The sequence below is a fragment of the Sminthopsis crassicaudata genome, chromosome 3 (assembly GCF_048593235.1).
Source record: "Sminthopsis crassicaudata isolate SCR6 chromosome 3, ASM4859323v1, whole genome shotgun sequence".
NCBI classification, from domain to species: domain Eukaryota; kingdom Metazoa; phylum Chordata; class Mammalia; order Dasyuromorphia; family Dasyuridae; genus Sminthopsis; species Sminthopsis crassicaudata.
Genome location: NC_133619.1, coordinates 634,734,083 through 634,750,173, shown reverse-complemented (window position 1 = coordinate 634,750,173; position 16,091 = coordinate 634,734,083). Strand labels below are relative to the sequence as shown.

Genomic DNA, 16,091 nt, shown 5'->3' with positions numbered 1-16,091 from the left:
TGGGAACACAATGACACAGAAGTGTTAGAACACTCAAGATGTCAAGAAAACAGGAAAGGCCAGAGCAGTGCAGCTTCTCCAAGGACAAAGAGATCAGCTTCCTATTAGCATGGAGTGAGCCAGCAGGCTCTCATTCATGGAGGCCCATGCTCTGCATCAAGTTCTCCTATTTTACAGGAGAGTGCTGCTACCCCCAAGCCAACTTTCACATGGAACCTCTGACCAGAAAAATTCTGCTTCCTGAAATCTTATGTTCATGGTTCAGATTCTGCCCAAGGACCCCTCTTTCCCTAAAAAGGGATCTTGGAATTAAGACATGACCTCAAGGGACATGTCAAGAAATGGGGGTAACTTGGTAAACTCCATGTGGTTTATTAAGAATCATAAGCACAAGTTTCAGACACTTTATATATGCACAGCTGAAACAAGCAGCGTGCCACGGGACAGCACAGACGAAAGGGTTTCGGCTCTGAAATACCCAGTTTCTAAAGATGAATTCAATTCCCACATCATCCATCCATACAGAACCCATCTCCTTAGAAAAACTGCATCTGAAGTTTTCTGGATAATTTAGGGTTCAGGATTATACTCAGCCCCAATTTAGACACAAGTCAATTTTTATATTCTCTAAAAAGTAAACTCTTATGAAACAGGGCTGAATTCTCAAAGAATTCATTTGCATTCAATGAGGAAACATGCCAAGACATACGTCTTAATCAGATCTGGTGGCATTAAAAAATAAAACTAATTTTAAAGAATCTGGACCCGAATTTCTATACCTACAAAATGGGCTGCTTGGCCTAAGTAACCTGAGAGGTCCTTCCCTCCTCAGCTCCAATGCTAAATGACACAATTATTCAGGGCCCTTGATTTTTCTCCCCTCTCTTTTCTAGTTCTGCACTGCTTTATTTCAATCTTTAATACTAATTTCTCTCTGGCAATGAGGGCAGAAAGGCTTTGGTTGCAAAGAGGAAGAAACACAAACTGAAATTGGAGTTGAGGGTTACAAACAAGATTTCCTTGACAAGCAGCACTGGCTCATACAGCCTGGCACTCTGTGTCATGGATGACTCAGCCGCCCTTCAGCATTCTCTCTCTTCCTGTAGCACGATTACCAACGAGCCCACAGGATTTATTATTAGGGACTGTGAAATCTCAGCATTAGAACCCAGAAGGGGATCTCAAAGCTGCTTCTCTCCTTGCTATACCTGGTAGCTGGTTTGTAACAACACAGAGAAAATTGCAGCACATCATCTCTAAATGGGATAGTAGAGCAGAGCGCAAATAAAATACACTGGTTTGACAGTCTTTCAAATAGTTAAAGGAACCAGTGTCTTGTTTCCCCCTTCTGCTGGGATTACTGAAAATTCTTCCTTGTCTATTGAGGAACCAATTTTGCTTCTAACCAAGAACAGGTCAAATTAATTTGTGAAACAGATGTTAATATTCTTACCTTCTACTACCTGGTCATAAACTCTTTCTTCACAGGTAAGGATGAGATCAAACAAATCTTTACAGTTCTGGAATCTCTCTGGCCGGGGCTTGATTCTCTTATTTCTGTCCAACATGTGCAAAATACCATTTTGGGTATAGCTAAGTGACCAGAGTTAAGGAACCCAGAATGAAAGCCTTCCCCACCTCCTCCCTTTGCCCTTTATTTTCATTTTAGTAGAGAAATCATTGGACTAATTTTAAGTCACTTCACATTTAAGCAAACTTTTCCTACAGAGCAGAGAATTTTAAGTGCATGTGTGAAATGTATTTAAAAAGGAAAAGCTTTAATCATGCTCTTCAGTCAATAACAATGTCTCCAACCATGAGCCCCCAAGTCACACTTCATCTCATCCCCAACTCTTCATCCCTTCCAAGGAAAACAAAGCCTTCCCAGGTATTAAACCTGGGAGTGTCAGAGATGTCTTCAAAAGGAGATGACAAATTGAAAGTCGTTTCCCTGATGTAGGCACACCTGAGGCACAATCGAAGGATCCACTGATTTGAAAATTGGCTCCAGGCACTCACTTCCCAAGGTGACAAGAAGGGGATGGCTTTCCTCTTCAGGACCCCAATTTCTTCCCATTTAAAATGAAGGGAATGGATTAGATGGGCTCCTAGATGCCTTCAATGTCACCTTGTTATATCACTCATTCTAATTAAAATTCTCTATCTCTGCCGATTAAAAAAAAAAAAAGAGCAAAAACAGACACATCAAAAACCCTGGGTTCACCTCCTGCCTTCAAGAGAAGTGACTAGTTGTGTGACCACAGGTGAGTAAACAAGCCTCACATTTCAGAGACTCAAATGGGGGGGGGGGTGTAATGATACATCTATATCTAAAAGGTTATTAAGAATAAAGTATTCTGAAAACCAAGTATGAGACACTAGTGAATCATGATGAATATGAAAAATTCCTTGGCTCAGATATGAAACATTCTTCAGCATGCAGTGGACGTTTTGGGCCTTGCCCTTTCCCTTTCCCTTTCTGAGTTGGAAGATTGCCATCCATCTTCCCATGGGAGGAAAATCAAGTACTGGTTTGAAGGGCATCACTTCCGAATGATTACTATAGGACATTCTAAGGTCCAAACAAACTTTGCCACGAGACAAACTAGGGAGATTTCTATCAACACATTTCACACTAGGGTTTTTGAAAAAATATTCCTGTCTGATTTCATAGAGATGATACACTACTTCCAGTTTGTGCTGCACAGCCACCTGAAGGGGCATTGCCAGTGTCCCCTGGCACACAACCTAGATCCCACAACCTCTTTTCCAGAAAGCACATAGACCTAGTTTCTCTAACTCTTGTTTCCTTACAGTATCTTGACTTGGCTAAATTCTTTTTCTTGCTCCATTAAAACTTCCAAGCCAAGGCATAGTACTAGGCCAGGTTCATGAACCCCTTGGCAAAAGAATAAAACCTTTGAACTTTTTTTGGAAAATTATTTTAGAACACATTAAAATACTCATAAAGTTAGAAAATATGTATTTTTAAATTAGAAAAGGTATTTTTCAAAAACAATTTCAAAATCTACAGGTTAAGAACTCTTATATTTTAAACAGCTTTAAAGCTGTTTTTCAGGTAAAGCGTAATTGAATTCTCCTGGTGAGGAGAAAGGTGACCTATTTAGTGTACATAATAGGTATTTCATATTTGCTGAAATGATTTCCTGAAAACTAGATTCTAAATATGGTGGGTCTCATCAGTAAATTAAAGGCATCAGTAAGTATTTAAGATAATATTTCAGTAGTGAAAATTTAAAGGGGAAAATGTTAATACTATGCAGAGAGGTTTTGTAGAGAGAAGGTAGAGAAAAGGGTTAGATTTCGTTAAGGCCAAATTTTGAGAAACAAACAGAACATGAAAACCCAAAAACCTATTAGATGAGACCTTGAAACATAAACGCTTAAAAAAAGAGCAATTTTAACCAACCATCAACTGTTTTCTGAGGCTTCTCATGAAGACTATACAAAAAATGAGAGCTCCAATTCTTTAATTATGAAAAGTACAAAAGTTAGCAAACACTTATGAATACCCGAGAGTGGAAGGGCAGGGCAAAAGAAATAATTTCCTCAAGCACTCAGGCTATTTGGAACAGATGTACTTTATAAACATGAATTACCCAAGTGAGAAGAAAGCACCTCCAGGATTGGAGAAGCTAATTTACATTTCACCTCTTCTTTCCTTTTCCTGTCCAAGGAATACAGCTTTGGGAAAATGAGGAATTGTTGGGAACTTAATTTAGAAAGCTATAAGCTTATCACTCATTCTACGTTAGAAAAAGGCATTATATCTGTCTAGGAAAAGATATAGTTCCTTCACCCTGAATCTTAGGGGCGAAGGGCTAGGTAAAATGCATGCTACTCCAAAATCTTATACTAATTTATTAAAATTAACATTGATATTGGATCATATTTTCCATATTTTAGGATATCGGATACAATGGCTTTTGAAATGAACTTATTTTTTAACAGCCAAACTAGGATCTAACTTGGCATAATTTGTAGTACATTCTCGTGGTTAACCATCCACCCTGCCCTTCAGCAGCCAAATACCCCTGTGGTCAGATCTTTTTTTTATTTTTTTGACTGGTTAGGAAGAAAAGGGACATTGGGTATAGAGCCTAGGAAGGAATTTTTTGCTTCAGCTGTCACTGACCCTCAGCCAAACAGGTAATTATGCCTGCTGTCTCTGAAGAGCCAGTTTCCCGAACCCCAAAAATTCAAGACAATCCCGCTAAAGCAAATGCTTGTTTTAGTCCTCACTCAATTTGGCTGGGAAGCAGCTAAGTTCACATTTCCAAGGCCTCTGGCTCCACAATGAGAAGCCATTCAAATACAGCAGGTTCAGAAGTGTGATCCTGACAAACCACTAGCCTAGCAGTTTCAATTTGGTTTTGGTCTCAAAATTATTACACCAAAAGATTTCCTCCTGGCATCCCTCACCCCCCCTAGACCTCTAAAATAACCCTTTTAGTTTTGCAACAGTGCTATTTACTTTTTGATTTTATGAAGTTTTATAAGCTTTCTCTTCCACTCCTATTCTCAAAGATATACAGTACCTAATTAATAAAATTAAATTATTTCTTTTGATATATATTTTTTTGTTTTTAAGATTTCTTAGCACCCTTTTAGAAAGTCCGAAATATCATTGAATCAGGACTAGAGATGATCAATTTCAATCACCAACTGGTGTAAGTTCATCACCTTGCTTTCCCCATTTAAATTTTAAAGATTTTTTTTAAGTTTCCTGTGAAAACTGCACATTCATGTAAGTTGCAGTCCCAAATCTGGGCCATGTTACTCCAAAATCTAAGTTTCTTTTCTGACGTACTTTCAGAAAAGTACAAGTATTTTTGTAGCACTGATTTTCCTAAGGGGAGATAAAGTTACTGGGAAAAAGAGGAAAAAATATCATCCTTTCACAAGCAAAAATCAAACTATATGATGCCTTGTCACCAGGGTAACACACTTGAGTTCTCCTAGTGAGTTGGAACTAGTTGGGGCATTTAGGTCCTAAAAAGATCTAAAACTGAACTAATCAGATAAAAGGAATAAAACCCAAAACACTGGTTTCAGCAATATTTCACCCAACTGAAATAGGCACCTTATATTAAGATAGCCTTGGTTTTTATTTACCTTTGTTTATACTGCCACTAATCAAATTATACAATTACCTAAAAGAAGGCCACTAGAAAATTATTAACACTATTGCCATAGTCCTGGAATAGTTATTACGTTCCTAATATACCTCTTCTAGGATTATTTCTCCCCCATTAGACTCCCAATATAGCTTGGTAAGGACTTTAGTGATATTTTAAAATTGTATGAAATGTTCAATAAAAGGTTAAGATTCCAGGTTTTTATAATTCAAAGCAGCTGCCCAATATGGCTTCTTGGGAATAATACTTCTGAGAAAGTACTAAAGGCGGTGATGCTTTTGTAAATAAGGTTACTAGCACTAAGTCCCAAAAGAGTTAGGACCCTAATGAATCACTGTCCCTCCTCTCAACTCCTGAACTTTTAAAAACACACAAATATACACGCAATTTAAAGCTCACAACTTTGATTTCCAGGGACATAAATCTATGTAAGCCTCTCTCCTATTTCAATCCACAAGGGAATAGTAAAAATATAGGATGTGAAGAAAATCAAGAAATATTAGGATAATTCAAGCAATGTAAGAATAAGGCAAATTCTTTATTAAAAGGGAAATTTAGACCCTTAATTTGTAATGAAACTTCAGTTTTGTGGACAAGTAAAGAAACAGTTAGGCATAGGGCAAAAACCTATTTCAATTCAGAGCTTACATTTTAACCCGGGATAACAAGCTTCAAATAATACCTTATTTTAAGGGTGGCTTCAATGAAAAGTGGTTATATTATATTGCCACGGACATAGTTTGTATAATAGTGTTTATGATAAGTAAAAAATTGCAACGGAGATGTTCAAGGAAAGTAAAGAAGGCAATCCCTCCATCCCATACAAGGCAAGGTATAGGGCTCAAGAGTCCTTCTAAGAATTCTAATTTTGACTCTGGCATTTGTCAGGATTATGACTATAGGGAAGTCACTAAATTTTCCCCATCCTACTTTCCTTATCAGTAAAATAGGAATAACTATTTGAAATCTCACAAGGTTGTTAAACTGCAAAGAAAAGATTTTTTAAAGAAAAGAAATAGAAGTTTATTATCATGGTTTTAAAAAATATGAAATCTGGATATAGTCACTTCTACCTTTCTCTTTTTAAGTGTGATAGCAAACTAAATTTTTCAGCCCTAAAAGGATTGGGCATGTCACAAAGAGCCAAATTAAAATTCAAGTACAGATTTCAGTTATTTAAAAACATTTTATTCAATGGTACCAAGAATGACAGCAGTATGCAACAAAAAGACCCCTAGGGCCCCAAGGCACTGCAAAGTAGACCCAGGTTAAGAAAAAACAAAAAAGTTTCTAGGGTAAGTCCTCCAGTGCCATCATCTGGGCAGAGGGCTAAAGCCCTAAATCTAAATAACTACCTTGGAGTTCTGAGAACTTGACAAGGGGGCTGGGACCTTTCTTCCTATCACCAACATAAACCTACTTGGAGTAGGCCTTACAGTCAAAGGCCAGAAAAAAAAAATGGAGCAAAAAGAGGGCACCCCTACCTCTGGTAAATATTTAAAACTCATGAACCCTAAAAGTTGGACCTATGCTAAGTGAATTCAGGAAAAAGTAGGAACCTCCTCAAAGATCAAAGACCAATGGAAAAGAGTAATTCCATAGCATCCCACCATACTTTGAATCAGTCACTTATCATTTACATAAAAGTGGCCTTGATTGAAGTGTAATTGAGTTCAATTTTGCAAAAGGGAAAAGGGAACAAATTATTCTGCTCAGAGGAATACAAATGGACTGTCCTATCATATAGCTCTGAGGCCTCGCAGGAGAAAACATTCTGTGGATCTGAGACATGGGTGTAATAAGACAATCCAGAGGAGGAAGAGCCAGAAAGATGGGTCCCAGTCAGGATAGGTGTCTAATATGAGATGTGACAACACATCCTAAAATAGGAGTTTCCCCTAAAAATGGGTAGATATTTCTATTTTGGAACCGAATGGGCATTTGCTCTTTAATTCTTGTACTCACCTGCTGTGAGATTTACTAATGAATTCCACACACCTCAACTGTGCTATGCTGGACAGGACATCCTTGGATTATGAACCCATCTCAAATTTGGATTGGTGGAACCTATAGCTGAACGATCACAGCTGATTAAAAAGGTCTGTCGATGTAAAATCCTCCAAATGAAAAATGCAACAAATTCGGAAAATAAACTCTTAGGAGTGCAGACTGTCACTTAGGGGTTAAATAAACTTATCTGAGAAATCAACAACAGAGTTTATGAAGTGAAAAAATGCAACAGCAAAAGCAAAATAACTGAATTTGTTTAGCAGCAGAGGAGGAAATAAGAGGCAAAGAAAAGGGGAACAGTAGTAAAGGGTCAGCTCTCTGGGAAGGAGGAGTACACAATGAGAAAAGGCATTTGAAAAACACAGCAGGGTCATTTGTGCCAAGGAAATTCAGCCTCTTTCCAAGTTCTTCAATTATTTGTTCTATTGTTCACTGTCCTTCTCAAACTGGCTTCCAAATAATCAATTAATTCTTCATGGAGATTTTAACAGCAGCCACCAGGCCCCAGTTGATTAGCTAGAGAACTTAACCCCTATGCAAGAAAAGATCTTGTTATCCTTGGCTGGTTCTGGGCAGAAAAGCATTTCTGATCTTCCCAGCAAATCACGTGGAGTTTTTGTTTTTTTTTTTAAACCAAATAGCATCGCCACGGAAACAGATGATGTAACTATAGGTCACTTGTACTTATCTCTGCTAGCACTATTTCAAATCCCTGGGACGAGACTTCAGTGCTAGAATATATAAGGGAGTCTAACACTTGAAATATGACATCACGTTATTCGGATTCAAAGAAAATCCAAGAGAAGGACTTGTCATTTAAGTGGACAGCACCTGCCCAGAACTAGTCCAGCCTGGGAAATTCAAAAGGCTTAATTTCCCTCCATATTTTAAAAGGATAAACCTGCTGTTTCCCATTATAGATTCCTAGATTAAGCACAAGAAGAATGACCTATGGTCTCTATTAAGCCTGGAAAGATAAACTGAGGCTACCTCAAACATATACTTTAGGAATGTCAACCCCCCTACAGCATACAAAATGAATGCTATTTGGGTACCATATTCCAAGGTAGAAAATAGGAACCTTGTGACCCCCGCCTAGTTTGAGGCTTCAATCCTTATAAACAATGAGGTGGGTCTATTAATCACTGGTAAGATTAGATTAATAAAGTGTAGTTCATTTCTTAAAAAACAAACAACAAAAAAATTGATCACTAAAGCTTGACAAAAGTTGCAGAAATACTATAAAAATAACTGCTGAAAAACTAATTGCTAAGCAAGATTTTTAAAGAAGTCAGAAGCCCTAAAGCAATAAAGGCTCTGAAATCTGACTTGTTAGGAGTTCCTATGGAGGATGATAAATGTTAAAGAAAAACTTCTACTACCTTGGGGCTAACAAAGGCCACAGTAGAGAAATCTCTTTTAGTCATCCCTGGCTTGTATGCCTCAAGGGTTTTTAAACTGTTAAGTACCTAATAGGGCTCTTGGCTGAAAAATGTAGAGTTCAGTGAAACCCGGATCTTTTCCCCCTGATCAGGGCCCCTTACCTAAAATTGCTCATTTTTGGTGCGTGCTCTGGGTCTTAATCTGTGAAGCTGTAGTAAAACATTTTTGTAATTGACAAAAAAAAATATATATATGATTATACTTGGATTTGGTCATCATCTCTCTTGATTAAAATTATTCAGTGGCTTTCTGTTGCCAAGCAAAATTACAATCTATTTGGCATTCAAAACTTTCCATTACTAACACTTCCTTGATAGCCTTCTCAGCTCCAACTCCCAACCCTAATCCCATTCCAAGTGAGGGGTCTCCCTTCCACCTTTGCTCAGAAATGTCTTTAATCCCCAGGCAGCCTCTGAAGAGGAATCCACAGGCTTCCACCTCCCCATTTTCACCTAAGGTCCTTTGTCTTGCAACTTTTTAATGCACTTTCATGTGACCCCCTAACAAGCTTTAAGTGTTTTATCCCCCTAAACTATAAACTGTGTGAGACTACAGGCTATCTAAACAAAGCTGGATCCTAAGAATAAGGTTTGGCACATGATTTCTACAATGTATGCTTAATGTTTATTAAATGTACTGTAAATACTTGACTAAAATTACATTTCTGACTTGACAGTAAAGAACTATAGGTTTATAGCTAGGAAGGTTCAGAACCTCAAGGAGCCCTAAACCAATCTCTTTTTCCTTATCAAGAAATTGAGGCTATAGAAATTAAGTGACCCTGAAGTCATTCAGGTGGCGAGTGATGGAAGATTTTAACCCACACCTTTGGGCAGTGCTCTTTACCCAATACCACAGCTATTGTATACAGGCCCTAAAAAGCAGTTCTTTACCTCAAAAAACTACATATTTTGCAGGCTGTAGGATGACTTTCCCCAGTGAAGCTAAAAGGACAATGAATTCTTAAGTGTAATTCTTTTTAAAGTGGGGGGGGGGGGAGGGAGCAGTATCCTAGGTAGAAAGAAAATAATTGGTTATTTGTGGCAAACCTTCTCCACAAAAATCACAGCCCCAAAGTAATAGGCTTTGATTAACCTACTCTCTGATTTCAAATTTCAAAATATTTTCCATGCCCAAAACACTACCTCAAATTCCTCCCTGCAAAGACTGGTCCCTTGGATGAGTTTAGTTTAGTAAAGTCCATGGAGCTAGGGGATGAAAGCAATCTATTCACCACCCTGATGCCCTCTCTCCAAAAAAAGAAAAAAGGCTTGCAGGTAACAGGCACTCATCTGTAATAATTTTCTAAAAATCAAAAGGGTTCAGGGAATACAGCAGAGGACAGTGAAGACATTGTGAAGAAATAAGGCCCAAGTGTTGAGGGTCTTTGTGCTGGTATAACAATGGCTATGTCTTTATGGAAGAGAAATCCTGGGTATATGTGTGAGCTACAAATCATCTAAGGAAACCACATTAAGATGTGGAAAAGGCTAAGGCAGAGAATTATGCCAAGGGCCTTAAGATACCATGTTCAAAAAACCTATAGATTCTATCAATGTTACAATTCAAGTTCATGTAAGGAAATAAAGTAAAACATTATTTGCAAAGTAAAGTAAGATTATCCAGTGGAAAGGCCTGCTCTGAAGCAGCATGTTTATAGACACGTGAAGGAGGCTGGGTCCAGAGAAGACAGGCAAAGGACAAGGGGGGCTTTTCAGGGTTGGAGCACCAGCCAGAGCAAGCCAGGGACACAGAAAGGAAAACCCCATGTGGTTTTGTGGCCTGTGGTCCCTTTCCAGCTGGCTAATCAAGGAAGTTACACCTCTTTAAGTTACAGATGCAACTCAGTAGAGTGACACATTACTTGTCACTCCAAGGAACAGTACTTATGTGAATTCAGTGATGATTGAATACAAGGAAAACATTACACGTTTCATGTTTTAAACAAAACAAAACAAACTAGCCAAAGTATAGCTCTTCCTTTCCTCAACCCCATCCAGGATCAGGCAGAAAGATACTCACAAAGCTTCACACTACCCCACATAGTTCTGCTCCTGCCCCTCTTCCCCAGGGCTGTCTCACTGACAGGCCCTGGGATCATCTCTCTTCCCTATCCTTTCTGCTAGAGCAGTAGCAGAGCTGCCATGAGCAGCTTTGACTGATCCCACTCTCAGCTAAAGACAGCCCCATTTGTTCCCTGTGCACGGAGTTACAACTATTAGAAAAGACAAAAAAAGCTCATTCTCCCTAATAATGCAGAAAATGTCATCAGCGGAAATAAGACAAAAATCAAAGTCTAATAAAGAGTGGAATCTGGAATGTTAAATAGTCTTGAGGTAAAAGTCAACAATTTTTGTCAGCTACATGGGACAGGTCCCAAATATTGACTAAAAGTTGAACAAAGTGAAGAGCTTCTAAAGATGGGGAAACCAGATTAAGCCATTTTTTTTATTTATGTCAAGGTTTTTATAAGAATGGTTCCCAGTTGATCAATGTGTATAAAAGCCCTGTGAAACTGGGAAAATGCACATGTTCTCCCCAAGGAGAACTCAAACTGCTGAGAGAAAAGTGAAATCACACAATTCTGCCAGGAAAACAGGTCTAGACCCATAACTACTTCTAATTCTGTATACCTTGCTGCTCAGCCAAGAGTACCTGAACTAGTCTAAGTTATCTATACTATTCAGTCAAGCTGAGGAAGGTTTTCTCCATCTGCTATTTCAGAAACATAGGAAGCCTCCTGGTGTGTGGAGAGGGTTTCAATTGGCTTGGTTTAAACTTTTAAGTTCATCTGGAAAATATTTCAAATATGACTTGATTTAGTCTGCCTAGTTCCTTCCCCAACACATTCCATTACACAGGGATTCCTTACTGTGTACTATTCAAAGTAAATTTAAGTTTTGTAATTTCTACTTCCACAGGGAACAATCTCAAAATATCAACACAAAGCAGTATTGATGGCTAAGCTCATCTAAAACTTTAAAGGACAGTCTTATCAACTAACAGCATAGGCCTCCATATATTTCTGGAAAAGATCCTAGTATTTTAAGTCCTCCTCCTCTTCACCAGTTGAGTGATCAGACTACAATTCATTTAGTTTATTTCATCTGGAATTTGGTCAATTTATGGTTCCTATTTTTTCTTCCAGTAGCCTACGAAGACTATTGATGAACCTAACCACTGGCTAATAGCTATTGATGTTTAACAGAAATAAAACTTAACCAAACTAACAAGAATTCATTTTAGAAGTATCACTAAATGATAGATTTAATTTCTTCAAAGCACCAAATTATTCTATACTCTAGTGGTGAACTTTTTAACTGGAGCATTTCCACTGTCCATGATGAAACAGGGCGACAGTGCTTCATACTGAGGTGCACTTGGATTTTTCAAAGGCACACGCTTGATCTAAAATAATCTGAAATGGGCACTACCATGTGGGAAATCCTCTTTAAAATGTCATTCCAGGACAGCTTGATGAATATGCAGATACCTCTGATGACCTAAAACCCAGAGGTTAATCTATTTTCATGTGAAGATTTATTACAAAAACAATTGTAATGGTTTAAAAAATAGTCTTTTCTGACTTTTTAAGATCCTACTGAGAAAAAAAAAAAACCTAAACTCAAGAGATTCAAACCCCATAGTGAATGAAGCATCAATGGTTTGGTAGGACTGAAAATGCCAGTCTGATAATTCACAAGCACAACTCTTCCCCTTTTTTGGTGAGAAAGCTCACAGCTTCAGATGACCCAAGAATTGGGACGCTATTCAATACAGGGGGATCCTTGAAGAGAACTCTATAAACTAAGCAGCTTTTCAACAAAGAAACTGGGTATTTAACAAAACAAACACAAATTATCACACATAGAGAGCTTAAGGTCTGGACAATACAGCCCAATATCTAGTCAGCAATTACATGTCATTAGGCTAATTATTAAAACTATCCTTACACATTAGTTGTCTAGCTGTGTATGGCATTGTCCTAGGAAAAGAAGAGAATGTGGTGGTGGGGGGGGGGAGGAACTCCCTAGGAGATAACCCTATCTCCCTAAAAGATAAAACAGGATTAGTGAAAATGAAAATCAGTAAAAACAGGATTAGTGAAAAGGTCCTAGCTAATTGTATACTTTTAAAAAAATTGCTCAGGCTTCCAAAAATATACCTGTGAATTCTTTGAGAGAGCAAACAGTGGCATAAAACTGGACTTTTTTTTGTGCCTTTATCACTCACAATTGCTTTGGGTACTAAGTTTAAATTATCACTGTGCAAGATCTAAATGCCCTCATTACATCTTACTTTCTTCCAGCTCCTAAAAGCCATCAAGAGTCCAACTCCTAGTTACTCTGAAACATGCTGCTCCCTATCTTCAACTCAGACTGCTTTTCCTGAAATACCAGATGGACCCTAAACAGCATCGATTGCTAATGCTCACAGAAGTGCTGGTAATAACTACTGAGCAACATTGGCTAAAGCTGAAGTACTGAAGCTCGGGAGAGAAATACAAGAGAGTAGGCCAAGAAGAAATCCCTTTGGAGCCAGAGAGTTCAGGTTTAAATCTAGCTCCAACAGCCACAAATTATTCAACATGTTGGCTTGGATTTTTTTTTTTTTAATCTCTAAAGCGAGTGGACAATATAATCACTCTCCAAATGAGCTTAAGAAAATGTACTAGTAGCTCCTCATATTCAGTGACTGTTCTGAAGTACAAAACATGAAAGGGGAGTGCAATGCAAAGACAATTCCCAAACTACTTATAGCAGAGGGATCAGAGAATACTTCCAGATCAAGCATCAGTTAATAGAACCCATCAAAGCAAAGAAAAAAGAGGTCCAGTGGATAAACTATATCTGGAGCAAGAAGCCAGTTATGACCTCGAATGAGTCACATAACCTCCATTCATTCTAGTTAACTCTTCTGTAAAACTTCTGTAGGAGACTACCTACCTCCCACAGACTTCTAGTGAAGCCCAAATCAGATAATTCTTATGGTGGCAGTGTAAGCCTTAAGGCAGGGGTTCTCAAACTTCGGGCCAAGGGGCTATGAGTAAATGAGCTGAGAGGTGGAGACAGTGTAAGTTTTTGTTTTTACTATAGTCCAGCCCTCCAACAGTCTGAGGGACAGTGAACTGGCCCCCTATTTAAAAAGTTTGAGGACCACTGGCTTAAGGTGTTCTATAAATCTGAAGTTATAAAAGTGCTGGTAAACCTTAAGTGTTGTATAAATAATTCATTTTTCAGGTTAATAATTAAAAAAACAAAACAAAACAGTTAAGAGGATGATGCCAAGAGAGGAGTCTAAGTAGCCATAATTTCTTCTGAAGGGGCTGTACAACAACCTTTAAAAGATATTATGTACACTACTGGCCCCATGCCACAAGCAAGCAGCAGGGCTCAAAAACCGTTTTCATGTTAATCATCCATGACCTCACCTGGTCATCCTTATGACACATTTGGGAATTTATGGTTAGGGCTGGAAGTACAGCCTGTGATTATGAACAAAGCCAGAAAGAATTTAGCTAATCTCTTAAATAACCAAATGTCTTTTAAGATACGATTTTGATATTCACTAGACTGAAGCCAGAACTCTGGCCCATTATATTGTAGTGAAGTATGTTATAACAAAAGCAAATTCAAACAATTTAAAATACTTAATAGGATAATAATTTGTGAGTTACAACAGCTACAGATCAAGTTAAATGTATTGAGACTGCATTGAAATAAGTAGGCACAGTATTGAAGATTCTCATGCCAATTTTTTTTAAAGGAACTTTACTTTCCCCAAATAACCTTAAAAAGTTACCAGGCAAAGACAGTTAATATGAATTTTGAAGGAAAGATTCCTAATTTCCCTAACGTCAAATGAGAAGAGATGCAATCTTTTTGTCTGAGATACAAGGATTCAGTCAGTACCATTGCTTCCTGTTTACCTGATTTAAAAAAAAAAAAGAATCTTAAATGTATCTTTACATAGGATCCTAAAATTTACAACCAGGAAGAAGTTCCCTTAAATAAAGGGTATCTAAAAAAACTTAAGGATACAGATTGTCCATAGACACAAAGGTTAGCAAAGTACGGCTTTGAATCCAAGTTCTCTGACAAGAAATGCAGAAGCTTCTTCCACCAAGTCATGTAGCGCGCACACACACACACACACACACACACACACACACACAGCTTTAAAGTTAACAAATGAGATTTATTCCTCTGTGAGGAAAATAAGTTGGTTGGTTCTTTAGTAAGAATTGTAATATTTTGAGGAGCTCCTATAAAATGGTTTGGATGTATTCTGGGGTCTCTTCAGTAGCTAGGTTTGCAATTCATTTCTCTCCTTGTGAAACCTCTCCACCTAGAACAGTTTTATCATTCTATTATGAAATTAAGTGAAAAATGATTGCAAACTTTGCTAGACATTCATAGAGATCAACACCCAGACAGCTACCACACTAAATGGAAAACCAAAAGAACCAGCTCCCTCTCTTATTCATGTCCAGTCTGACTGTGGAACATGGATGGCCCTATTTAGTCCAAGATTTTGGCTGCTGAAATTCTTTAGCCAAGCATAAAGATTGATTCAACTTCCTAAACTTAACCTGTTTTTCCATTAATTAGAGATTTCTGAAAAATATTGTTGACTTGGCCATTTTCTTATATAGCTGACCCTTCTTTGTAAAAGAAGTTACATTCTGTTCACCAGCAGGAGAAAAAAAATGAACTGGGGAAGATGAATCTGTCATCTTTTCCTTCTTCAAAATAAGTATTTCAAGGGAATAGAAAGGATAGTTAAGAGGGATTTTTACTACTGAATATTTCCGGAAATAATGCTAACAGTTGGAGAGAGGAGATTGTATATGTGTACATATATAGTGCTCTGCACACACTCTCATACAATTCGTGTTCATTGCAATGTCATTTGTTGCAAAGCAGTTTGATCTGCATTGCAGGAAACAAGGTTCCACAAATGAAGAGTTTAGTACAAGCCTGTCAGATGTCAAGACATCTCAGAATGGAAAAGCCAACAGGTTTTTCCATGTCAAGATGCAGTATGTGATGTTGGGAAAAGGGCATATAAAAAAGTGACAGTGTAAACCAAAGCCTTATGTAGTACTTTGTACTTGGCTTTACTGTTGACTGAAAAAAAAGAAAAGATAGCCACTTGTTTCTATTAATGTCAATATATCCCAATAGTGGCAAAAATGCATCCTCATGTGACATGTCACTTGGGAGAAAATAAATAAATAAAAAACTGGTATGAAGCTTCTTGCAATAGACTTATTCAATGCAACCCTTAGGGGAGAAAATGGCATTGTTGAAAAATAAAACACAACTACAGGCGAGAATCACAAAATAAGCAACGAGTCAAGCTTTCCCAAATGCAGTAAGAAGTGAGAATCTGGAGAAAGACAGAGGGAACATCTGTGCTGGATCAATGGAGGTACAATGTTGTTCCAACTGGCAAAGCCTTGTGGCCAAGCGATAC

At 37.9% G+C, this 16,091-nt stretch overlaps 1 protein-coding gene across 2 annotated transcripts in view; it reads right to left on the bottom strand.

Moving 5' to 3' along the window:
• Positions 1-16,091, bottom strand: part of SSU72 (SSU72 homolog, RNA polymerase II CTD phosphatase) — a 42,770-nt gene that overhangs the window by 3,937 nt on the left and 22,742 nt on the right. For both annotated transcript variants that reach the window (XM_074306572.1, XM_074306573.1), the window contains exon 3: positions 1,454-1,593. In XM_074306572.1, coding sequence (XP_074162673.1) covers positions 1,454-1,593 — 140 coding nt within the window. The remainder of the gene's footprint in view (positions 1-1,453; positions 1,594-16,091) is intronic.